General features: G+C 38.8%; 1 protein-coding gene and 1 long non-coding RNA gene across 3 annotated transcripts in view; one reads left to right on the forward strand and one right to left on the reverse strand.

The window, feature by feature from the left end:
- Positions 1-27272, reverse strand: part of LOC115947808 — a 51312-nt gene that overhangs the window by 10432 nt on the left and 13608 nt on the right. The window contains exon 2 of the long non-coding RNA XR_004081667.1: positions 131-281. This is a non-coding gene — a long non-coding RNA (uncharacterized LOC115947808). The remainder of the gene's footprint in view (positions 1-130; positions 282-27272) is intronic.
- Positions 43-27272, forward strand: part of MRTFB (myocardin related transcription factor B) — a 34522-nt gene continuing 7292 nt past the window's right edge. Inside the window, exons 1-10 of one of the 2 annotated variants that reach the window (XM_031056495.1) lie at positions 43-202; positions 12425-12490; positions 13473-13528; positions 14095-14170; positions 14687-14848; positions 15379-15563; positions 19670-19810; positions 21228-21475; positions 23039-23192; positions 25307-26329. In XM_031056495.1, coding sequence (XP_030912355.1) covers positions 82-202; positions 12425-12490; positions 13473-13528; positions 14095-14170; positions 14687-14848; positions 15379-15563; positions 19670-19810; positions 21228-21475; positions 23039-23192; positions 25307-26329 — 2232 coding nt within the window. In that variant the 5' untranslated portion in view covers positions 43-81. The remainder of the gene's footprint in view (positions 203-12424; positions 12491-13472; positions 13529-14094; positions 14171-14686; positions 14849-15378; positions 15564-19669; positions 19811-21227; positions 21476-23038; positions 23193-25306; positions 26330-27272) is intronic. The other variant, XM_031056496.1, reaches the window with a different exon arrangement.

Genomic DNA, 27272 nt, shown 5'->3' on the forward strand with positions numbered 1-27272 from the left:
GTGCGGAGCGCGCTGCACCGCTGCCCACCGCGGCCTGCGTTTTTTCGGTGCTGGATGTTGCCATTCTAAAGGATTCCCACCATGATCGATAGCTCCAAGAAACAGCAGCAGGGCTTTTCCGAGATCTTACCTGCAGGAGATCTTAAGCCACTGAAGGAGAAGGAATGCCTTGAAGTGAACAGCCAGAAAAGTCTCAAGGAAGGTCAGTCACTTGCTGCTTGGGGGACAGAGAATGCAGAAGTCCTGGGCACATTCGGTTCATCAGCATGCCTGATGTAATGCTGTAGGTCAGAAAGAGTTTTGTGCATTAAATGAGGTATTGTTTTCCCTCTGAAAAAAAAACCCTCTAAAAGCTGAATTTATATTTTACCTGAGACTAGTAAAATAATGGTGATGATAGCTTGATAGGAATTGCAGTATGAAGAAAAATGAGCAATCAAGTAGTCTTTTCAGGGTATCATTTAGTGCTGAATTAATGAAGGACTCTGAAATTGTCCTGTAAATATTGCACAAAGTGCTTCAAAATGTCTCTATTGAAATAAATCTAATGAAATAAACATCATTAAATATTACATGTCAAAATAAAACCCCACACACCTTTAGTATTAGACATATTGTTACCTCATTTTCAACAGTGCTTTTCTCAGCTCTTTTCTTTCTTTGGAATTCTGTTCTCCCCTCATACTTCAAATTAGATTTGATTCTGGTTTTGAGAAGTGTGCTTTTCAAACCACATTATGTCTTTTTAAATTATTGGATTTCAACTGGGCATTAAATTGATAAAATGCACGGACATTAGTTTCTAAAATAGCAGTAGTCTGAGAATATTTGGAACATCATTCAAAGCTGACAAATAAAACTATACGAGATTCATCTAAAGTAATCTCTGTTAGGCTGAGGCAATAATGCTGCTGAGACAGGGAAATTGTCTTACTCCTGCGGGCAGGATTCCTCCCGCTGGCCGGGGTGAGGGAGGAGAAGGCAGAGACCTCCGGAGAGCGGCTGCCAGCCCTGCCCCGAGCCGTCTGACACGGTGGGAGTAACACACCAGGCTCTGGCAGCTCTGGGCTCAGCTCCAGCTGCTTAATCAATAGGACACAAACTATTTGTAGCAGACAAAACTCCTGCCTTCCTTTTACAGCACTCTGCTTTGGCTTTTCCTCCAGGTATCTCTGGATTGTCTGGTGATTCAGAGACTTCTCCCTTGGTGTGGTGGCAAGAGTTCTAGATGAGATCCTGCCTTTCTCAGAATTTAAATGCTGGGTTTGTTTGGGGCTTTTGTTAATTTCTTTTTTAAATCTGGACCTTAATAGTGTTTAAATTGGCAAAAAGATAGCCCATATTCAGTATTCAATTCAGTACCTGACAGGTTAGTTTAAAACCTCCATTACTTAGCTTTAAGTTTGAGCTAGAGAAAGCCCTGATCTTTGTGCAGTGCACTGATACCGAAGGTGTGTTGGTGATCAGGAAGGTACTGAGAGGTTGGGAAGGTCCTGAGAGAGGCTGAGCGTTGCTGCCTGTGGCAGTGGCTGAGAGCAGAACAGTTCTGCCTCCCTTGTGGCAGGGAAGTCCTGCCTGGGAGACAGTGATGAAAGAAAGGGCCAGCAGTGCCTCTGGTTCGGGGTAGTTTTGTCTCCCAACTCAGTTAAAGCCCTGCTGCTGCTGCTGAGGCTCTGGGGACAGCAGCGAGAGAAGGGAGCCAGGAGGGTCCAGAGGGGTGGGCAGTGATGTAGGAAAGAAACAAAACCTATCTGGGGTAAGCTACCAAGAAATCAAGGGCAGAAAAACATGGCAAAGCCAGCAGGGTGGGTAGTGTAGGTGGGCTGATGAGTAACCACAGTAATGATTATCTTCAGGCCTCTTCAAGCATGTCAGTTATGGAGAAAGTGGATGAAAGAATGTACATTACAGTAATGATGGTCTGTCAGAGTAGCAAAAAACCTGCAATTATGGGATACTCTGCCAGTCTAAATTCATTAATATTTTAGAGCTTAAATTATTCACTGCAGACAAGAAGATATGTTTTCCATAATCACTATCTTTGCTTCCTTTTCTGTGTTTTAGTACCTGTTCTCCATTTTCACTTTGCCCAGTGAATATATCTTATTCTTTTATCTCTCCCAAGTTTGGCAATGTAATTATTAAAATAATGAACCTCTTCTTGAGAGTTTGATTGACTACAGGATCTCCTCTTCCAGCCTTTTCTCCTTCTAAAGCTTAGAAAAACAATAATTTTGTTTCTTGTGGTATATAGAATGAATTATTAAAAACACTTCAAATCTTCTTGATTTACATCTAGGAGGACTAAAACAGAGCTTCATGTTTCCGGTTTATTATGTTATGAAATATGTACTTCAGACATTTTATAGATTTTTAAAAATTCAGTTGCAGTTGTTAGTTTAATCCTATTTAAATAATACTACAGGTAACAGATTTTACTTTTTTAAAAACATAAATTGTAGGCCAACTTATTTTACAGAACAGTATCTTCTAAATTAGCTTGTGCCATTCTGTCTCTCTTTTTTTTGCCCTCCTCTTTTCTCCTCCTTTCTTCCTCGTTAAAGTGATGTGCCTGTTTTGCCACGTGAATTCTCACACCTTTCTTCCTTAGGACACAAAATTACTTCAAAATATGATGTATGAATTATAAAACTTGGAAAAATTAAAAATGTAATGATGTAGAGATCCAATTCAAAAGGTGCCTTTGTTTCATAAGCTACTTCGCACAGGTTTGGTAAATGTAAAAATCCTGAGATAGTGCAGTGCTTATTTCAGCAATGAGTACCTTAAGAGAACTGCAAGGTGCAATTTTTTTTTTACTTAGTATTTCTTTATAAGAAAAGGGATTTTTGGTGGAAGTAAAAACAATAACACTGTCTTCAGCAAATTAATATTAAGGACATTAGCAGTTTAGATTGCAAAACTGAATTTTTTTCTTTCCTTGGCTATTGATACACATTATAGCATCCTGTAGCATGGGAGGAAATCCTCTTAATTACCCTACTTACTTCTTGTAAACAGCTCAGATACTATTGTTGCATATTGCCTTTTTTGTGAAAAAAATTCTTACTTTTATCTGTCTGATCAAAATTACCTTTTGTATGAGCAGTGAACAAAAGATATTTTCTGTCTCTGAGGTCAACCACACAGTGCTAACTAAACAGCTTTTTCAGAGATTCCTGTACCATTGACTACCTCCTGCAGCATCTTGTAGCACTGTCAAATAAGCAACCAAAACACTTGGAAAATTCAAGTGAAAAGCCTCAAATGTGCATACAGTTACTAAGGAATATTCAGTGCCATCAAACAGTGCATGTATTAGGATCTGGGAGTATATCTGGACTGCAGATTGAAAGGTTTCCCAACAGAACTGGAGAGAGTTGAGGAAATCTTGTTTTATCCCCTGAATTGTTTCAGTATAAAGATGGATGAGCTGCATGACAGTACAGAACTCTTGAAGACACAGTATTAAATTGGTGAAACAGATCAGTCTGGTGCTTAGGTGGGATTTAAAAGGAGGCTGAATCCCAGTTTGTTTGCACCATATTTTTCATATCATAATCTGAGGTTCAGAGTTACCAGTTGCCTGCAGGCTACTCTAATTTTAAAAAACTAGCCAGGAAGGAAATTTTCTTTCCACCTTGAAACACAGTTTCTTTCCGGGATTTGTTATGCATTTTCAATTTACTGGTTTGTGAGGAACTGGAGACTGGCAAGTGCTGGAAACAGGATACAGAGTGCAATGAGTGGATTTCTCAGGTGTGCACTGGAATTGTCTTCGTGCTGCCTGAGTAACAGATTACCAGGTGTAGTCAGGAAGGATTTCTTCCCCTCATCCCTTGCAATCAAATCCATGTTGCATGAGAATTGTTTATTCAACAGACTTCCTGCTACTGCTGGCATGTTGGGTATTGATGATACTCTTGACCTCTTCTGCTCTCCTGCCCTGGCATGATAAAGATTCTGCTCTTGGTTCATTTGGGTTGGTTGGTTTTTATAAAGAAAAAGCTCTGACTTGTGTTATCTGGTGTTCAGAGGTGTTTTTATGACCCCTTATTAGTGGTAGTCCATCAGGTATGTTTCTTGAGACACAGATAATGAGAAAAATACTGGTGAAAAAAGTGTTATTCCTTTGTTAATAAAGGAAGCACTGTAAATTCTGTGTAGTGATCCTGCAGGGCTGTGCTAAACTCTACCATAAACAGTCTCTTTAATGTCATGGATAATTGTATGTCGTAAAAGTAAATCAGCACTTACTCCACAGAATTTTCTTCTTCAGTGTAGCACTTAAATTAATAATAAATACATTGTAATACCATTATAATAAACACATGCTTAACTACTTCAATAAACCAAGATTACAATGTACTAATTTGATTTTGTATGTAATCTGTATACAATTAGAAGAGGATGGTGGCTAACCAAGAGCTTTTAAAAAACTTGCTATGGCAACTATAAGATTTCTTGAAGTTTTTATAGAAGGATTAGTACTGCTGCCAAGAGCCAGGGGTATTCCCATCCAGCCCTACCCTGCTTACTGCCAGGCTCTTTCTCCTGTTGGCATTAGGAGCCCAAAGTCCGTGGGTGTTGCTGAAGAGCTTTTCTTTCATGGTGCTGCCAGGCCAGAGCACAGACCTGACAGGAGGCACCTCTGCCAGTGTGAAATCAGCAGAAGCAGCTGGGGGTGGAGGGAGGCACAGACCATTGGCTTTTCATTGGTAATCCTGTGTTAGATCATATTGAGTTATGAAACCATTCTCTGAAACCACAGTCTGCTTTGCTGCTCTGCTGGGGGATTCTTCTTTCCTGTCACATCCACCACAACACGTGGGAGCCTCAGCCTCCAGTGCAGGGTCCTCCCTAATGCAGCAACTTCCCCATCCCTGTGATCAGCTGGACTCACCCACTGAGCATCTGCAGAGTCTGGAGCTGTCTGCAGCAGAGGTGACTCAGTACCATTGCTCACTCTCCCGTTTGGAAGCACGCAGCTCAGTGCAATCCACCTTGCTCTGCTTTGAATTATTGTGTACTCTCCTGAGGTGGAGAATCTGCTTGGGTGTGCATTTTGTTTGCTGTGCCTAGGAATAGCATGGACAATGGAGGGGGCTTGGCTGGAAATCATCTGTCATCGTTCTATGTAATACACTCCAAATTATCACAAAGGAAGCTGTAATAGGTGTAGAATTTAAACTCAAGTTTCACGAGTCCCTTCACAGTACACTTTTTGGCTAATAGTAGTATTTGAGGAAATGCAGATTATTATTTAAAAAATCAGAGGTCTGCACTAAGCAGAGTAATACTTGCAGATTTAGAAAATGTTATTGTTAACATACTGAAGTTATGCAATTTTACAGAAAATGGAAATATAAGCTTTAGTTTGTTAAGACTTCTCACCCAAGATGATAATGATTTTTCTCATTTTAAAGATGTAAACAGAATCATGAAAAGTATAGATTTTGCTTTTTACATATCCATGCATATATATATATATATTCATCCCAGCAGACATCCCAGTAATTTGTTTGAAGGCTTGTGTATGTTCTGGCTGGTTTCTAAGCAACATGTTCCATAGCAATAGGATACAATACAGATTGTCCTATATCCTAGTCATTTAAGCCTCTCAGCTAATGATATTGTTATAGTTCATATGTTTGTTTGAAATGTTGAGTTTATATGTAGCTCTCTTTGCCATCTAGGTTTTCATTTTCTGCTTTCAGTGGATGCTGTTCCTGCTGGAAGCACTCATCTGAGCATCAGCACTGGCTGCAGACAAAAGCTTTAAATCACAGTGGTGTCATTTGAGAGATCTGGATGTCCTGCAGGGCTTCCCTCCAGAATTCTGGAGAGATGATCTGAAATGGCCCTCAGTAGTGTCCTCTCTTGTACTTTACATTTACACAGTACATTCCTAAGCTGAAATGGAAGTATGACTGAATAATTGTTTAAATTGAATATACAAAAGAGCTGCTTCAACTTTTCTTAATTATTTTGGATATAGTCTTAGCAGAAAAATCACTTATACAATAATGGAAAAAAGAGCATTAAAATTATATAACAAGCCAGCAAGGGGTTTTTTAAACAAAAGCAAGTTAAACTAAGTAAAATAGTTCCTTTTTAAAATTATATCCTAGCATACATGGAAGTTTTGAAGGCATTCACCCATGATCAGATGATGTCTGATACTTTTTACAAGATGAATTGGTGATAAATTATTTTTGTTTTAAAACTAAGAGTATTTGCTGTTACTACCATCTTCAGGCTGATGGGGAATGAGTACCACACTTTAAAATGCATTTTATCTTAAAATTCCATACAACTTAGAATCATTTCTAACAAATTAAAGGTAGCTATTTTCACAGTTTTCTCACCTCTCCTTCTTTGACATGCCATATAAATGAACATTATATTAAAAAATTTCTGACTTTGGACTGGTGGAATGTGTAATAACATGTGCAAACTACCATATTCCATAACCTTCCTGAATGATGTACCTTGCATATCACCTGCTCTTTCTTTTACTCACTACATAAGATATACTTTCTACTATTTTTTAATTTGCAGAACAAATATTAGTGGGAAAGATGAACCATTTTTTAATAGAGTACAATACGTCATCATAGAGTTGAGGGAGAAATCTCTACTCAGGAGAAAGCAAAACTTATTTCTGGAAGATTAACCTAGCATAAAGTTAGGGTGTGTAGAAAAGCCAGACTTTAGGATGTGAGCAGACGGGCTGTGGGGTGCAGGGCAGCAGTGCAGGATGCCCAGAGAGCACTCAGGGCTTTAGGATGTGAGCAGATGGGGTTTGGGGTGCAGGGCAGCAGTGCAGGATGCCCAGAGAGCACTCAGTGCTCAGGTTCTGCAGCTCTGGAGCTGTTGCCCTGTGAGGCTGGGGCACAATTCCAGGGCAGAGGTGATGCTGGGATCACTCCCGGTGGAATTCTCTGCTCTGTGCACTGCCACACGCTGGTGACACTCTTGCATTAAGGCTACACCTGCTTCAGCCCCGGGCCCAGGGGACACTTCTGTGTCCCCCCTCGCAGTGCCGGTGCCACTGCAGCCTATGCTGGGAGCCTCTGCCCCCTGTGCCCCAGCCTCCAGGGGGCACCGGCTGCAGAAAAGCTGTTGGCAGCTGGTAGAGAGAAATGGAGGTTTTCAGTGTCCCAGGTTTTCAGTGAAAGGAAACGGCCGCGGTTCCAGCACTGTCTGTTTCCATGGCAGCCAGCCTAGCAGCCTGCGCTGGAGTTTCTGCCGCTCTTGGAAATTTCCAAGGGGTTATGGAGGAATGTTGGACATTACATTTTCTCATTTCCACTTGCAGTTTTAAGTGTTTAAATAGGTAATATCTGTTGGATTTTAACTTCAAGAGAATAATGAGATGATTACATACAGAACATTAAAAAATCTCAATGTGTTGTTTTTCTTCTTGCTGCCATTTGAAACGACTGTGTAGTGTCTGCTGGACCCCGTGTCCCTGGTGAAATGTTTGTTTCAGCTGTGTAATTGGGAAATGGCAACAACTATTTGCTGTTTCATAGTACCTTCTATAAAAAGATTAAAATTTGATCTTAAATTAATATGTCATTTATGTAATATATGTAATGAACTATGTTAGATGTGGAATTATTTGTGCTGGAACTGTGCACAATATGTGTTCTGGTTTTTTTCAAGGCAAGAGGCAGTGGTGAAAGCTTGTCAATCAGTGTAGATAGCATTGTTCCTGCAGGACAACTATTGATTTATTTTTGGCCTCTTTACATTCCAGTGCCTGTGATTATGTAGTACTACTTTGAGACTGCTCTTCTATAGGATACACATTACAGATTCAAACAGGAATCACTTGCTTAGCTCTGATAAAAGCTGTTTGTTGTGGTGATTTAATAATATACTTTATTTCACTCCTTCTGCCACTCACAGCAAGTAAAACATGCCCAGAGCACTCTGTTTGCTGCCTTTCCAAGGTGTACAGAATGTGCTGTGTCTCCTCAAGTGCCTGTTGGTGACACTTCTCCTGCTCTCACCCCCTGGAGCGCTGCAGCAGGAGATTGAGGAGCTGCTGGTTCTGGTTATGCTCAGTCTCTGCCCCTTTGGGGCACACTGTGTGTGAACCTGAGCAGGACTCCTGGTGTGAGAACAGGGCATTCATTGCCTTTATAAAAGTTGCTGCTTTACAGAAATACACTTCCACATAACCAAGTGCATTGGTTGATGGATGAGCTCCCCTTTCTGCACCATCATCTCCATCCCTGGTCAGAAGTGTTGATTCCCTGGTGTGCTGACACTGGAAGGAGCTGCAGAGTGGAGCACCAGCCTCTGGCACTCAGCTTTTGTGCTGGCTAAACACTCTCCCTCCAGTGCAGTCACAAGACTTCTGCTGACTCTGAGAGTCAGCTAACCAGATGTTCTTACTGTGAGGAGGGATTATGCTTTTTTGTTTTGTCAGTAAGTATTAAATAAGCTATTCAAGCTTTAATGATCATTTTATTGACTTAAGAAGACACATGGAAATTTTGGAATCTCTCCACCTGGTGTTCAAGTGTTAAAATTGTATGCTTAGTTGAAAACAAAAAAGAATATCCTCCCTTCTCCCTCGGTCAAAGCAGGAATTGGTCTGACCTCTCTGTGCATGGCTTTTATTCAGAAGCAGTTCACAGACAAATTTTTAGAGTTGCAGTGGTGTGAAGGAGGATTCCTGCCAGATAATGTGAAGTGCAAAATATCTGTACTGTCTTTTAACAACTACATTTCCTCAGTGGTGTTAACATTGCCCTTCTTTTGCATGTGTACTTGAAATAGGAGGAACAGTATTAACAACATTAATAGTTTTTCAACATATGTAAATATTTGTTAATGTTGTGCCTTCAGTTTGGAGATCACTTATGATTTTAGATGTTATGTAGGTAACTTCCTGATTTTACAAGTGTAAAAGTGAAAGGTAAACTATCTGGCAGCAAGCTGAATGGATTTACTCTGATAAGAACCATCTGTAAAACACAATGCTTGAGTAAACACCATTCCAAGGGCAACTTTGCTTTGTAGTACCTCCACCTCCTGTCTTTCGAGTTCTCCCTTCCCCACATTCCATTATGGTTTGTCTGTCAGTGGTTCTTTAAAATAAAGGGGAGGGAGAAAAACAAAAGAAGGAAAAAATATCCAAACCCTGACCCACACTAGAACAAGAGTAAAAAATATATATGCATATATAATATATATGTGTGTGTGTATATATATATATATATGTTGTATTTGGGTAATGCTTCAGTGGTTTTTAGATTTTTTTGGTGGTTTTTTGGTGGTTTTTTCTGTTTGGTTTTTTTTTAGGCTATGTCCTCTTATCTCATCCAGCTTTACTAGATTTATCACTTTGTGTGTTACTGACTGTTCTGGAAATCTCTTGCTCTATGGATTTCCATATATATGATAAGTAAAGTCTGTATTAGCTTTAATTACATTACATTTAAACCAACCTGCCTTCTGTTCTAAATAGTTTCTCACAGAAATAAATGAGCAATTCTCTGCCATAAGTGGAATTCTCCTATGGCTCATCCTTGTCTCTGAAGATAATTTCATTATATTTTCCTTATTGAAAACGTGTGATTCAGTTTCCATGACTCCCATGCTCCTGCCGGGCTGGCTGTTCTTGTGAGTCCCCATTTCCTCCTGAGCTTTTCACAGACCTCACTCCTCTTCCCTTCCTTCATACCCACACCAGGCTGCCCTCCAGTATAGAGAGACACATCTGTCTGTACCTGCAGAGACAATGTAGGGTCACTCCTGACTGTGGTGTGACCTCCTGCTCTGACACCCTGACCTGTAACCCAGGTGTGCTCTGACTGTGTGAAGTTTTGCAACTCACAGACAGGTGTTTCTATTTCTTCCTTATAAACAGCTCTGCTTTTTACTTTGTGTCACTGTAGGGGCTGAAAGTATTTTAGATCCTCTAGATCCTTGTATTTCTTTTATAGAGCTATCAATATTGGCTTTTTTCTGATGGATTTGCTTTGGAATAGCAAAACCTTTTTAGCTTTCCAACTTTAAAAAATAATATATTTAGGGGTTTTATTCAAGATTGCTTTCTATTTGAAAATTTTCTATTTAATACTGCATTTGACTGCTCAATATTTATCTTTTTAAAAAGTGTAGCTATGAAATACTTTTTCAACATTAGTTTTGGAGTTGATTGCAAAAGCAAACATCTGGTTTTCATCCAGCTTGGTTTCTGTTTAACCTCTTTGCTCTGGTCAAGTCAAAATCTTCAGTTATTATCTTATACCATCTTTCTAACTATGAGTCATCTCTTCTTTAGCATTCCCCTGCAGTGCTTTCCTATTAGTCATGCTACAGGCTGTCCTTTCCTTATTATGTAATATATAAGTTCATGATATTTATCTAGTAAGTGAATAACTACATGTTCTGTATCTTCTATATCTCTAATTTTCTCACTGTTTCTATGACTTGTCCAGATACAGATGGGACAACTTCAAAATCTTCCCTTATTGCTTTGTAGTGCCCAGAGTAGATGAACAGATGATGGGCAGACAAGTAATGTTATGAGAGACAAAAAGGTTTGTTACGTGTTTTTCTTAAAAAATGCTAAAGCTTCACATGTGAGCCATAAGGTTTATGTGCAGGTACATTCTTACTGTGCTCTCCCTTTTGCTCTAGTCCCACTGTATGTTCCCTTTTTACACTGTACATTGTTTAGGATATGGCTCAGTTTTTAGTCTTTCTGTAAAGCTTAAACCAAATATCTGACCATAATTGAAGCCACAAATCATAGATACATTCCTAAACTACACAGCAGGGCTTCCCATCATTTCTATTTAGAAATAGTGTTCAGTATAATATATTCAATAATAATGTTCTTTCCCACTTGTGATTACTAATATTGAAAGCACATCCCTAGCAATGCTTAGGTAGTTATAGCTGAACCAGCTCCACTGACAAAATGGGCTTTATGAGAATGCTTAGTGAAAAAAAAATTGTAAAAGAAAATTGTAAAGTCTGAACAGATCTGCTGTGCCACAGCCCTGAAATGTTTGTATTTGAACTCTCAGTGTTTGTGTGATACAAGAAAATAATGTCCTTGTTTTCAGGACTTGCTATTCCCGGTCTTAATGCTTTAGCCAGAGGAATATCCTTCCTGTACTGCAGAACAGGAAATAAGCTGGTTCCTTTTAAATTCTGGAAACAATGAACTTTGTCCTTAGCTTAATTTTTTAGAAATTACATTCATTTTGATGTTTTGGACAATGCATTAGCTTGTTTTGCTTCCTTGTAAAATACAATAGGAACAGCATACCATAATCATACACCCATAATAAGCTCTCAAGTCAGAATTTCAGCATGTAAATATCACATCTTTAATGTGATTTATACTTTGTCTCTTAACTGTCCCTTGTTCAGAAGATGAAATTTCACTTTGGGGTAGTAGCTATATGTGTCAAAGAGATAATGAAGCACTATGATAAATTGGTATAGAAACAAAGGGAAGGGAGGAGTAGAAGAAAGAAACAACTGTTTTTTCCCCTTGTTTTCCCCGCTGGCAACAAAAAGCCATAATCTTGAAAAGTATAAAACTTTTATGTCTACCTCTTACCCCAGGTTTTGTGGTTTCTGTTGTAGTATTTAATATATGTCACATTGGTTGACACACAGAAATGTGTGAGAAACATTTTATTAAATGTAATGAAATGTAAGAAGTTACCTCTGAAGCTTTATAAGCTGTTTTTCCACATTTGACAGTATTGGATTTATTCTGTCCTTTCAATAATTATGACAACACATATCTCAATCAAATCCACCAAGATTTTCTGATGTTCAGAGAGAGTATAAGGTGTGTTCCTGATTGTAACACTTTTTTGTTGTTTTTAAATAAGGCAGATAAAATTCTGCTTCTCTCCAGCAAGGTTTATTTAAACGTACAATCAGTCTTTATATTAAGAAAAAACCTTAAGAGCAAACAATCAGTAAGACACACACAGAGCTTTGCTTCTAAAATGCTCTGCACAGTTCATTTCTATTTCAGCCCAGTGAAGTCGTGTAAGATTGGCCTAGGACACACAGTAAGGCTCTGTGATCATTATGGGCTCCAGTTTATGGTTTAAACTCTTTTTACCTCACTGATTTCTTGATGTAAGCTCAACACTCCTCATGAGGCCTGACTGGTAGGAAAAGTGGATGCATGTGGGAAATACAGTCCTGGCATCAGATGAGATTGAGAGCAAACTCCAGTGGGGATGGAAGTAATCCCTGGGAACTGTTAACAGCAGCTGTTCTAGGATGGCTCGTGGGGGGTTACTGTCAGGTTTGAATACACAGCAGAAAGTATTTCTAAGGTTGCAGTACTTGCTATCACTGGAATGGGGGTTTTGCACTTGATGAGGAGACTGCTCATACAGGAATCAATGTTTTCTTTTGTCAGTACTTCAGCTGAGGCTGCAACAGAGACGGACACGAGAACAGCTGGTGGACCAGGGCATCATGCCACGTAAGACTTACACCTAGTAATTTGTATTTCTGTAGTGTTAATTATGAATTGAATATATAAAATGATGAAGATAAGCACTTCTGTGAGATCATTAAAAATAACTTTAGCATTTGAAAAGACTTGCAGGATCCTTTTGATAACCTAAGTGAGCATGTAGTGAATTCACTGTGCTTCAGTGAATTCATGTGCATCATGTTTCAGTTAAAATAGCCATTGTGACAAAAATGCAAGGATTTGTAGACCTTGTCTGATTCTGCTTTTATTTTCTCTATTTAAATAATTATGACTAATTTACTAAATGAACTGAATTACTTAAATGAGTTGACATTAATAATAAAACCAGCAGTTTTTAAAGAGTAGAATGACAAAGGTTGCCAAACAAATGAGGGGTGTACAGGATACATGGAGGATCTCAGAGGATAGCACTCAGATGGAGCACTCTACAATTTTTGTTATTGCTAGGTTAACAATGGTTTTTTTTACTCTTTTTGCTTATTTAGAAGCTAGACGTCATTCTGTTTTCTACGATGAACAATTAAGGCCTCTACATTTTTCTATATCATTTTTAAATCAACACATAGTTCTTAAGGGAAGGTCCAGTTCTCTCTAATAACAGCCAGGATGAGGTATGGACAGCCAGAAAATTCAGTGGAATTAATTAAATTAAATTGGCATTTTGGCATTCTAAACCTTACCTCACAAAATTTCCATTGTGGGACAGTTTTGATAAGTAAACAAACACCTTCGTAGATAGCAAAAAAGTTAACCATTACATGGTAATAATTTGTTAAATATTCCAGGTATTCTGTATAGGAGTATTGCTCATCTCGGCTAAATATAGGTGGATACAACTAGCACAAATCAAATGTAATCCTGCAAACACAACTCTGAGGTGGTGTTAACACTCATACACACATTCTGGTTAGCATATTTCTTTAGAAAATTACTTCGTGTCCGTTTAACTCTTACTCTCCCTTCACAGCTTTGAAAAGTCCAGCTGCATTCCATGAGCAGATAAAGAGCCTGGAGCGAGCCAGGGTAAACCACTTTGTGTAAACTTGTGATTAACATCTGGAAATGGAGAGTCAGTTTTTTGTGATACTAAATTCTCTGCGTACATGGAAAAATTCTTACCATTACAGTAATAATGTGTGCTTTTATTTTGGGAGAATTTGTTAAAATAAAATATTAAACCTGAGAGAAACTTCTCTGAGCCTTCACAGATCAGTGGGGATTAAACTTATGGGGGGTTAAAGCATATGGGGGGTTAACCTCCAGTTAAGGATTGGATACTTGGGGAAATTATGCATCTGCAGTTTTTTTCTATGGCAAATCTATACTATTGTGATTATGTGGTGGTGTGGGATCAAATCCAGAAACATTCCCATCTTGTTTGAAGAAGATGGAAATCCATCAGCCCTGCTTAACTGCTAGGAAAACAGAACAAAGCAGGAGGAACCCCTCTGCTGCCTGTGTTTTGACAGTGCTACCCCCCTATCTGAATGAAACTGCAACTATTCATTGATTGGACATGGCTGATTTGTCAAACTGCTTTGAGTTTTTAAGTGAACAGTAGCTAATGGTGTTTCCTCCTTTCTTTTAAGACTGAAAATTTCTTGAAGCACAAGATCCGGAGCAGGCCGGACCGCTCGGAGCTGGTCAGAATGCACATCCTGGAGGGTACGTGCTCACAATGTACATCTGGAGCTCTGCTCACACTGCTCACAGCAGAGCCTTGCTTCTGCTCTCACTTGTCTCCCTGAATGACAATTGGTGGGAATTAGTTCTAAAGGTTTATCTGCTCTATATCTCTGCTTCTACAGTGTCTGTGGTAGTCTCTATGCTAAATCTGTGTATTAACAGATACATCTATGGCAGTGAAGGTATTCCCAGCAGTGTATTTATTTGTTTGCTCTTGCATATTGTTCTTGATCTATAATGGTAATTATAGTATCAGATCTGTACATGGAGTGTTTCTATTTCAGTTTCAACTCATGCCCTAAAATGACCTGACAGCCTTATGCTCTCCCCTGGCCCTAAAGAACCTTTAATAAATGTGACTGTTATGCTGTTATCTGTTATACCTGGCTGCTTTTGATACAAGTGGAATGGTTATTGCAAAGACAAGACAATGTTGTTTGTCATGAGATTGGGGAACAAGTGGAACAGAATATTTGAATCAATATATCCTTTTAGAGACCTTTGCAGAGCCTTCACTACAGGCCACTCAGATGAAACTGAAGAGAGCTCGCTTGGCAGATGATCTGAATGAGAAGATTGCTCAGAGACCTGGACCTATGGAACTGGTAGAAAAAAATATTCTTCCTGTAGACTCCAGCGTTAAAGAAGCCATTATAGGCAAGTAGAAGTCCCACAGCTTCTGTTTGTGATCTGTGTGGCATTGTGGAAAATAAATAATTTAACTCTTGAGGGTAAAGGTCACTAGAAGATAACATATGCTAAGTTTATTACTACTTACTCTTTCAGCTTCTGAGACCTAAACTTTGTTATCATTTAAATAAAGTAGTCCTATTTTTACATGAAACTTTGAAAATACATTTTTTAGAATAAAAATCATTACAAATAATCAAACATCTGTAGCCATTCCTCAGCCTGTCATAGGTGTCTGCGTGCACTCCACATCTGTTGAACGTACCTTTTAATCTCTTACTAAAACCACTTCTGCTCCACACTTGGTTTTATTGATTCCTTGAATATGATTTAATATGGCTCTCATATTAAAAACACAATAAATACTTAGGTACCATATGTTTAGACTGCTGAAAACTGATCATTTTCCAGCAATTAGCTAATTCTGCCATAAATGTCTAAATTCAATTTGTGCAATTAAAAAAAAAACATTGTTTCTTTCTATGTAAACATTTTAGCAGTTGGACAAGAGAATTACCCTCAAGCTTTGGATGATTTTTCATTCGATGAAGACAGCAGTGATGCTTTATCACCAGATCAACCAGCCAGCCAAGAATCCCAGGGTGCAGCAGCTTCCCCTGGTGAGCCAAAACCAAGTGACTCACCCTCACCAATAACCCCAAATGCTGCTACAACAACACAGGTACAGTTTTTAAATGTTAAGATCTTCACAGTATGGTTTTTGGTCTGGCGCTGTAGAAATGGGGCATGGTTTCAAACGGAATGAATACATCTGCTGCTACAAAGGGCTACCTGGGACTCTTTTCTGCTTGGGGGTGTACAGAGTAAAACCCTGGCTTAGCTGGTGGCAGTGATGAAATTCCCATAGGCTGCAGTGAAGCCATAAATTCCCTGAAATTCATTGTGTCAAGATCTGCAGCTTTCCCAGAAGTTGTTTAAAAGGTCATGGCCATGGTTTACTCCAGCTGTTATTGATTACTTAATGTCTGTCTTCCTTCTGGGCAAGGTCTTGAACTCATTTAGAATTAAACTTTACTGAAACAACAACAGTTGATGTCAGTTCCGTTACCTTCAGAAAAGTCCACAAAAAAGGTTTCCCACATAATTTAAATATTCTTTCCTATATTTTTAAAATACTGCCTAAGGAATTTACTATTTAAGAAATCAAAATAACAGTTATGTTGATTTCTCTGAGGTTTTTAGCATTTCCTCATGGTACTTACAAAGAAAGGAAAGTAACTGTGTCATGGCAGATAAAATGTTATCTTTATAGCAGAGCATCTAAATGTGTGAGGATTTAGAGAGCTGTGGATTTGCTCCTTACTGCAGAAAGTAATGTAAAAGTCAACTGTTAAATAAGTAAAAAAGAGATAGCTCTTGTTAATGCTCCAAAGTCTATAATGTCTTTATGACCATGGACACTTGACAGCTGAGTGGTTCAGGATGTGGTGTTACTCTCCTTGGTTTTCTTATTATCACAGGAGAGGGAAAAAGTATTGTAAAGTTCATATGCAGAAACAATGCTGGATGCAAAGTACAGCACAATTTTATTTCATTGTTCCCTAACATACAGATTAAGATATGAGTTGGGTTTCACATTGAGAGAACATAATTTGTGTTGAATAGATTGAAAAGAAACCACATGAAATTAGATTCCTGAGTAAGGAATTAGGTTCCTAATGGAGAGTTAAATAAAAATACTCAAAGCAATACATGCCAAAAGCTTTTCAAGTAGGAAGCATAAGATAGATCTGTGATTGCAGAAACAAAAAGTAAGGCACTTGAACGTGATTGAAAAAGTGCTTCAGATAGAACTTTAAGCCTTTGCTTATGGATTTCATATCACATTACAGCCACTTCTGTGCACACATCTAAAATGAGAAGTTGTTCTTCTGCAGAACAAAACAGATGCTCATCTTGTTGTTCCTTTTGAATTAAAGAATAACAGCACAGCAGGTTCCTACAGGAGACGTGTCTGGGAATGGCTCCTTTATTCTTTTAATTTCCTCTGATAAATTTTAAATTTTATTACAACAAAGTAAATACAAAAAATACAAAGAACGTTTTGAATAAAGCAGAGTGCAGCCAGAGTTCTTTTAAAGGCCTCCTCCTCCACACATTTCCAGACATCAGAGGATGTAACATAATTTTGAGAACCTTCAGCTCTTGCTGACTGATGACCTAAAACTTGCTTTAACCCAGTGTACTTGCATCTGGTTAGGATTAGGCATTTTAGTCATACTCTAAACAGATCAAATTGGGGTATTCACAATTCAGAAGATATTAAATAGTTATCTTCAAAACAGCTGGAGAATTTTGCTTGATGGCACAGAATGACTGTTTCCCTAATATATTCTCTGTAGCTTGTTGACCTGCTAGATTCTTGTTGGCATCTAGCAGGAAAGGTACAGAAAGCATATTATTTGGAAATAGGGATCCGTTCAAATTAAATAATGACTAGTTTATGAAGCAATCAAGTGAAGAAGTCAAGACCTGTTAAATCTAAGTTTTTGAATTTAAAAATAAATTATGTGCATGGTTCATTGCTTCATCTAACACTTGCAGGTAAAATTGGGAAGTCTGTAAAAAGCTTTGTGTATAGGTTAGGATAATGACTAGTGTAAGGAAAAATAATTTACTCTCTGGCAGGAGGAAAATGTTTAACACCATGATTTTCACACAGTGTGAAAAGAGGTAATTTGGGGTTTTGGTGGTGCTTTTTTTTTGTCGTGCAAGTCCAGCAAATAACAGGCACTGTGTAGATATCAGGTGCTTTCCAGAGCAAACACTTTGAAATTTGGATGTAAAAATAGAGACATTTGTATCTTTAGCCTGCCACCATAAACTGACAGGATCCCAGGCCAGGCATGTGCACAGTGTTTCAGTGACAGGGAGGGCATGGTAAATCTGCAATTTAATAAAGCAAGCATCAGGAGCTGTTCTTCTGTGTGGCTGCAAGACAGAGGGATCAAACCCACTATTCAGTTTACTGGGTTATGGGAAGGCAGCTATAGTTGCCTCTCGGCAGCTGATGGTTGGGAACACAGCGAGATGTCTTAATGAAACACGAAGATAAAATGGAAATTTCTTACAAATTAATTGTGAGCAAAAGTCAGAGAGCTTTGTTCATGCAGACTGGCACCTCGGGAACCTGCTATCCCAGAAATACAAAAGAACCAGGACACAGAGTTGCAAAATGTGTACCAAGTTAAGTCCTTTGTGGTACAATCCCATGGAAAAACACAGGAAAGGTACAGGAAGAAATGAAACAGAAAGAAGTACCTGTCGGACTTAATTATAATGCAAGTCTTGGAATTAATTTGGAAGAAAAAGGATGTTTACTGATAGGAATATAAAGAAGGGGCTTTTATAAAAGGAGCATTGTACTAGGTGATCTAATTGCTTTCTTAAACAATGGAAGTGCAACTGATGTCATCTGGCTGGATTTATTACTGGATGATATTAAACACTAGGAAAATGAGGATGGAGATTACCAGAAATGAGACAGAAAGAGGGAAGTCCTGGGCTGAAAGGAAGCAGGTACCAGTGCTCTGTGGGAGTTGATCTGGGATGTTCTGGTTTCGTGTTACCGTTAACAACCTTGACGTAAGAACGGCTCACCTAACAAAAGTAGGAAGATGTAGTCAGCACACAGTTGGATTGTTATTATGCAAAAAGAACTGGTTGATTTGGCTTTTAGGAGAGAAATGCAATTCCAATAGAATGAATAGTTCTTGGAAAGAAAAATACACAATGTCCCTCACAAAGAAATGTGGAAACCTGGGGACTCTTGACTCAAGAGAAAACTGAGGAGGAAGAGAGCTGGGGTGCAGTGTTCAGCAGTGGAGTCGGAGCTACTCTGGACATCTTCTGTGAGATTGCAAGCCTGTCAGAAGAGATGATTCCAGTAGAAGTGCTAATGCCACTGTAAGGATGCAGTGAGACTCTATGTGGAATATCCTGTACATTTTCAGTTACTTATATCCAAGAAAGACTAATGAAAACTGTTAATCCAGTTAACTGTAACAGGAGGATAATCAGAGAACAAAATCTCTGTTTCTAGAAAAGAGTAAAGATTTCTTTGTATATCTAGGAACATGAGGACTGAGATCTGTTTATGTAGAGTCTGTATTCCATCAGAGGGATATTCACCACAGAAGGAAATAATAAGGTTTCTTTAAGACCTAAAATCACAAACCAATTTCAGCTCAATAAAAATTGGTATGACAAATTTAAGATGAGCAAAGTTTGGGTTTACACTTCTGCTGGCATAAGATACAGAAGAAATGCACCTCCTGGCACAGTCAGAGGTGGGGTTCTGTGAAAATACCACAGGAAGGGTGAAAATGCACCTTCTGTCCTGCTGCGTGATCATTCTGAAGCAAGAAGTTTGTTTGCCTGTGTTGAAGTTTGACATTTATGAAAGCAATGCTTTTCTGACAGTGCTTGTTTGGGTGGTAAGATTCTCCTTGTATACACAGAAATCTGACTTCACACAAAAAATACTGAAGGCCTCAATTTTATAGTAATAAAGCAGTGTTTTCATAGCTAACTAAGAAGTCAAAGTAAGAAATCATTTTATTTGCTGTGTTTGAAGTGGGCCAAACTGTGCCCTTATAGAATACTTGTACACATGTACAGGAGTTCCGTTTTCACCATTCCTCCAAAAAAGTATTTTGTCAATTTGATGTGGTAGTAAAATGTCTTAACTTTTTCACATTTTTTCCAGTTACTCAGACAGTTGATGTTTTTAATGTTTCTCTTTTTCCTTATATTTTTTAATACTAGTATCCACCTTTAACCTCTCCAGTTCCTGAATTCCTCAAAACTCCCTCTACAATCGAACAGCACGTGACTCGTTCCACTGCTGCAACCACCCTGACCACAACCACTGTATCTGCAGCAAAGCCTGGGCCAACCTTAGTGAAGGTGGGTACCTGCAACTGTGGCCCCTGAGGACAACATTCTTCATCTGTGTGCTAAACACACAGGGCTGTGTTTAATGAAAAACTACACAAGTAACCTTACAGTGCCTGTAGCTAACAACTTCTGCTGCTGTTCAGGGGAGCATTCTGGGCAGGTGACTCAAAGTTTTTGTGTGCTAAGGTCAGCCAGTACCCCAGAGACCAGCTCATTATTCCAAGAGGTCCTTACAGTACAGTTGACAAAAGTTTTCAGGCAGAATTGTGCATTACATAGCTATGGAAATTTTTAAGAAATAAGGACAATAGATTTTTGCAATACAGAGTTTCTACTTTCTGTCTGCCTTCTAATCTAGTTTTATATGGAGGATAGCTGAATAGAAAGAGAGTCACTGCATTCATAGTCTACCAGTAACCAAAGTGGTGAACAGCATTGCTCCTTTTCCACAAGTGTTTTCTTAGTTGGTTTAATGTATAAGCAGAATGCATTGTGAGGGAGAAGTTACTGTATCCTTGTTGGGGATCAGAAGAACATACCAATTCTCTTTTTGCACTGACTTAGCCAGCAGCATTGAAAACCCTTTCAAATACAGTTAGAGAGGGATTTCTTTTAGATGTCCATCATATTTCATTTCAGTAACTTCGCTGTCTTCATCTGTGTTAATATTTGTATGTAGACTTCTACTTACCTACATGAAATTAACTCAGTTAAATGTACAAGGATGACCTCTGGCACTCATTTTCTAATATAAATTTGGCTATATCCTTTGAAATCACTGGATATGTACCAGCTTACTTAATGTGGGACCTTAATTCAGATGTACCCCAAAAGAGGCTATCTGTGTAGTGAACAGGTGTGGATCAGCACAGCATTTCTGCTTTGATACCTTCTGTATGATTAAGTAACTGCCTTCAATTTTTCCCTCAAAATAATTTCAAAGAGCTTGTAAAGGAAGAGAGTTTTAACCACTTGAGCATTGCTAATGAAGATATTGCTGCCTGTAATTTATAGGAGTGTCTGTCCATGCTTTCAGTCTAGACCTCTAAGTACCTCAGATATTTATAGATGGAATTTAGAATACTGGCTTTTACTTCCACAAACTAAGTGGCTTTGAACTTAGCTGCTTAAGAAGAATGCCTCTTTGCAATGACAGGTCATGACTAGTAGAATCCCTTAGCTGTGCCACCTTTGAAAAACCATTCACAAACTGTGATTTGATGACCCCTACATGTGCAGGGGATAAGCCAGCTGGAGCATGTTAACCTCCCAAGGATGGTTAATTTGGGGATGTTTTCAAGGACAATTGTTTTCAGCAGCTCTCTATGGTAAAAGTGCTGTGGTATGCTGCGTCTCTGAGCCATGCATAACTGCTTTAAGTGACATCTGTTGTGATTTTGTTTCAATCTTTTCCATCCATAAACAGCAAAGCCACCCAAAGAACCCAAATGATAAACATCGGAGCAAGAAATGTAAAGAACCTAAGCCAAGGGTGAAAAAATTGAAGTATCATCAGTATATTCCACCTGATCAGAAAGGTGAGAAAAATGAGCCACAGATGGACTCCAACTATGCTCGTCTGCTACAACAGCAGCAACTGTTTTTGCAGCTGCAGATCCTGAGCCAACAGCAACAACACTACAACTACCAGACAATTCTACCTGCACTGCTGAAGTATGTGAAGCATTGTTTATGTCCTTCTAAGAAAAAACATATACATCAGTTATAGGCTTAGGGCTTTAGAAGTAAACATGGTTTGCAAACATGAAAGAGACAGTTGGAACCCAAGAAAACTTTAAGTGCTATTATGCATCACTGTGGGTATTATTTGCCTTATTTAACAGGTGGTGAGGTTGTTCTCTTGTTAAAATAACCCTGAGGTCTGAGAAGCCTTGAGGTCGTCCTAGTTATTTTTATGTGACATGAAAACAGAACATCTTACCTGTAAGATGGTTTTTTCTGACCAAATGCATATCTGAAACTCGGAAGTGTTTGTGCAAAATCAAGAAAGTTTTGACACCATTTTCACTCAAATGTGAGATAGGTAGTCAGGAGAGAAGCTTGCAGACCATGTCTTTAACAAAGGCATGCACTATTCCTGTGGGTTTATTTTTTTACATCGAATTCACAAACCACATTCTTGAACTTACAGATAAGACATAACAGTCTTTTTAGATTTGATAAGATCTGTCTGTTGTTTATAGCCTCATCTCTAATGCTTATATGAGTTCCTCATTAGTACTGATCTTTAGCACTTTTACCAGTGAGAAGTATTCTCACTGCTTTATAGGTAGAAACAGTCAAAAAAATAAATGTTTAAAGAGTTGCCAGCATCCCATAACAAAACAAGAAGTTGACTATCTGCAGAGTTTCATTCTCATCATCTAAGACCAGTCTTTTCCTAGAAGTGCTTAAAGTGTAGCATGCCACAGTCACACAACCCTAAATTCTAACTGACTTTCAGCTATTTTTTTAAAATGAGTTTTCACTGAGTTCTTTTTCTTCAGCAAGTGAGGCTAGAAAAGCTAAAGCTACCATCTGTGGTTGTATTTATAATTACCATGTATCCTAACATTTGGACTGGCGATGTTTCTGCCTGCTTGCCCACGCTTCTTATGTTCCATTTACTGACATTTCAGAAACATTTCTTCATAAATCAGCTGAACGAAATAGAAGAGCTGACTTACGATACCTAGTGTAAATGGTGGCATTTTTAGTTTTTTACAATTACTTCAGAATCCTTATATGAGATTCTTGAGTACAGCTGATAAAAATGCATCATCTTCAAAGTGAACTGCTTTATGTCAGTCCATAGTGTGTGTGAACATTGGACATCTATGGAAGGGTTGCATCACAGAGTTCAGTATTGGGGGGTGGTTATTGATGCCAGACAAAAAACTAATTGCCCTGGCTGGTGATTAATTTGTGTAAATAGAGTTTGCAGTCCATAGTGTTCTTCAGAGATACCATAACAATAATCAAAACTATGAAGCATAAATTGGTATGCTTAACTGCAAACCAAACCAAAATAGCAACATACTACTCTATGTTTTCCTGTCTGTTTTGTTTTACTGAAAATACTTAACAGTAATGTGTTAGGTTAAGCATGGATTTGTAAAAAAAGTTAATTTGTTCATTATCTTCACAGACATGAGATTCAGAATCATAGCCTCTTGACTGAAAACATAATATATTTAGCATTGACATTCTTGTCCCTCTTTTTCCTATTACTTGAAGGCCACTGAATGACAAACAGAGCAACAATGGGAATTCACCACTGAATACTCTGAACAACAGTACACCAACATCAGCTGCCAACTCACCAAGACAGAACAGTAATGTTCCTAGCAGGAAACCAGGTCCTCTACCTTCAAGCTTGGATGACTTGAAGGTAAAAGATAAGAGGGATTTGTCCAGTCCTGTGCATTACTGTAATTCATAACTTGTGAACTGTTACTGTCAAGAATATGCCTGGTAATTTGTACCAATGAAAACTGTCCTTTCCTCCTAATTGGTTAGGATAACATTGTCTGAGTTTTCATACACAACTCTCCTGGACTGAAATATTTGATTCCTCATATGCATATGTTCCAGAACTGACATTTCTTTCCCAAAGAATTAGAAGAGGAGGAATTTCAGACACATTGTATTGGTCCCTCACTATGACACCTTGGGTAAGCTGTGAGGTTCACTTCATGTGAAGTTTTTCAGCTCAGGCAGATTTAAACACAGGAGCAGTAATTTCCTCATGACAATTTCAGTGTATCAGTGAAGAGGTTTAGTTAAGCAATATAAATTAGAAGATGGCCTAATAAAAACATACTCTGAGAGGTCACTGCTATAAATAGAAACAGAAATAAGACTGTAAAGAGAGAACAGACAATATCTTCTTACTAGAGTTCAACACATCTGAAAATGAATGCTAAATTCCAAAATTTCTTTAAGTTATAACTAACTGTGTAGACTGTTCAGGTTGCACTATGAGGGCATTGCGTAGGATCCTCTTCCTTCTGAAATACATGAGAAGGAATAAAGACAAATCTGAGGCAGCTTGTGGGGGTTTAGGATTCAGCAGCTGTAGGAATGTGCCAAACTTCAGCAGCAGCGTAGGGACACCTAGTGGGCAATTAATTCCTTTCTCTCTGCCTTTACCAAGGTTTGTGAGGGGTGGGAGGGAGGATTCTTTTAAATTTGAAGGGATAAAAAGAAGAAATTCCATAAGATTGGATTCTCAAGGTGGTAATACATTATCTTAAGTTAAAACCAATCTTTTAATATGAAATAAGTCTATAACATGCAATTCAAACAACAGCATTTGAAATCAGTTTTCCAGTCTTTAAATTTTTAACTAAAAACTGGTGAAGATATTTAAGTTAATATCTGAAATTGTGCTTTGCAGTGATTAAAGCTGTTCACTTATCTATTTCTTGGCACAATTTATTGGTATTCCTCCTGATGTGGTAACACTCATATAAGCCTTCCTTGCAGACCTGCTGGTGGTGGTTTTACCACTGAATCAGCTAAATCAGTTCTGAGTTCAGGAATGAATTGTTGAAAAAGAGAAGAATTAGAACACACTCTCAAGTGCAGAGGGTACCAGACTGGGGGAAGCAGCTGATAGTCACTGGCTAGGGAGTTATTTAACATAAAATTGCTGTGGGTTTTAGAGATGTAAAATATATTGCTGTGACTTTTCATCATTTCCAAATCAAAAATACCTCCAACTTAAATTCTAGGCTGGCTGAGTACTGAAATACTACTGAGGTCACTACCTTCTGTTCTATTAGAGGTAGCTCTAATATGCAGGGAGCCCCAACACTGCAGTTATTTGTGCTGCATGTTTATGATAAACATTTTGAAGCATAGAATCAATTTACACTCAACATATTTGCACTTTACTTTGTCTGTAAGCTTATTGGAAAAAACTGAGAATGTTTTTCTGTCAGAAAGTAATTTTGACTGCTTAAACTGTTTTTGTAAAGGAAACACAGATGGCACATAGGGTGACTGTTTGGTTGCTAATTAGCAAGAGAGCCTTTTGTGTTTGATGGGTCTATTAAATTATCAGCTGACCTGATAAAGTTTCTCAGAAACAGATCTGTCTGTCCTGATGGTGTAACAAAGGGGCTCAGCGTGCTGCTGCTCACTGCTTTTATCTGCACTGCTGCCATTGTCTGCTGGTTTGCTACAGAGGTTTTTAGCTCAGAACTGGAGCTGTAGGTGCATTTTTCCATGTTGAATATTTATGAAAAAACATCATCAATTTGCTACTATTCGCTGTACAACTGAACACTGCTAAGATTTTGGCCACTTAAACACTGAAGTAAGTAGGAGGTCATGGCAATGTGTTCATAGATAATGCATGCTGTCAGAACCCAGAGGTTTAATAACTAGCAAATATGGGAATGAAAATAATTTTCATTATTAAGATGTAATAAGAATGTCTATCAGTAAGTTTTAATATTTTCCTTTTTTATTATAGTGTTTTATTTTGTTTTATTTCAGGTGGCAGAGCTTAAAATGGAGTTGAAACTGAGGGGATTACCAGTGTCTGGAACAAAAACAGACCTTATTGAGCGTCTGAAAACCTATCAAGATCTTAACCACAATGGGGTTGCTACAAGTACCTCTGTGACAGTGACCACTTCTAGTGGGGCCACAGGTAACACTGGGGAAGTGACTGTGGCATTTCCTGTTGCAACAGTAAATAAACCAGTGGCTAATACGATGTCCAGCTTCCCTCCAGAAAAAACATCTACTGCACCTGGCAGCAAAGCAGTAAATACTGAAAATGTCAGCTCTCCCCTGCCTATATCTCCCTCTCCCTCTGAACAGTCCAGTCTAAGCACAGATGACACGAGTATGGCAGACACTTTCCCAGAAATGACCATGATGTCACCATCCCAGTTCCTGAGTACTTCACCCCTGAGGGCAAGCACAAACGAGGATAATCAGAATCGCAGCAGTGGCAGCATCTCAACCATGGAGTTTGATGTAGCAGAAAAGGACCGCAAGCTTCAAGAAAAAGAAAAACAAATTGAAGAGCTCAAAAGAAAACTGGAACAAGAGCAAAAACTTGTGGAAGTATTGAAAATGCAACTTGAGGTTGAAAAAAGGGGACAACAGCAACAGTCTCAGACTTTTGGTAACTCAGCTGCTTTGGAACAGAAGCAGTTCAGTGCTGCTGTCAAAGATGAAACTGCCCCTGCTGACTGCTCAAGTACCAGTCAATCTGTCCCTGTAGCCAGCCATTCCTTAGGACAGCCCGTGTACACTGCTGGCCAGAATCCAGTTGCCAAAAAGGCGGTCATTATCAAGCAGGAGATACCTGTGGCCAAAGCTGAACTTCAGAATGCCATTTCTCAGTTTTATGTTAGTCCACAGAGGCAGCCACAAACTGCAGTTGTTGCCCAGCCCCAAGCTTTATTAACTACCCAAGGAACTGCCCAGCTGCTCCTCCCACTGTCTATCCAGGGACCGAATGCTGCTACTGCAGTGCAATTACCAGTTGGAAACATCAAGTTGCAGGTAAGGGTGTTTCTGTTTTTTTATCATGTAACCTGCATGGCAGTATTTCATAACTTAGTGTAAATAGGTAAATGTGCTGCTTGTAAGATTAACTTAAAACTCAGGCTTAGCCTGTTTCTGCTTAAGGGGAACAGTACAAAAGCTTGAGCTGATCTTGTAATACCTGCTTCTAATACTTGTTTCTTTGCAACTTTGTTCCTAGATACTCTTTCCTGAACAGCAGTTGCCTTACCATGTACTGCCTCCATGTACAATTTGATTTAAAGTAGCATATACCATCATTTTGTTAACTGCAAATTGTAATAGAGAGCTACAATCTCAGTACTTTGAGATAGCCCTGTTTGCAAAACATATGTGAACTACCTACTATGTGATGATGCTTCAATATATTTAAAAATGTGAATGCCAGATTGTACAACTCTCCTGTGGACTTAGAAAAAGAAACCATGGTTGTGCAAATATTATTTCTAGGCTGACTATGGGTAGTGAATAAATACAGCATAAACCAAGACAGGCTATAAATATAGAGGTATAGGAGTAATCTGACCAAGCTGAATCAATGTAACCTGTTGGTCTGAACTAAGAATGGTAGAATTAAGCAGTAATGCACTTCCCAGTGGCATTGTTTGAACATCCCCTGCCACCCATCATGGCAGCAAAGTATTCTTCCAGCTGCAGTGACTCCCTGGCTGTTGTGCATGCTGTGGGCCTAGGCTTGCTGCAAGCCTGTGCAGCAGCACATCCAGCAAACCTTATGAGGGGTGGAAAATTCTGGTGAGGATGTGTTGCATTGGGCCCCAGTCTGCAGTGCAAGAACTGTTCCTAGGAACTATACACCCAGATCTCCACATGAATTGTTCTAAAATCCTGCTAGAATTTTGCTACAACCTTAAGCAGCTTGTCCTGGTATGTTACTTCATCTGTACTCCAGAAAGTTTTCCAC

Source organism: Geospiza fortis, unplaced genomic scaffold (assembly GCF_000277835.1).
Source record: "Geospiza fortis unplaced genomic scaffold, GeoFor_1.0 scaffold237, whole genome shotgun sequence".
Classification (NCBI taxonomy): Eukaryota; Metazoa; Chordata; class Aves; order Passeriformes; family Thraupidae; genus Geospiza; species Geospiza fortis.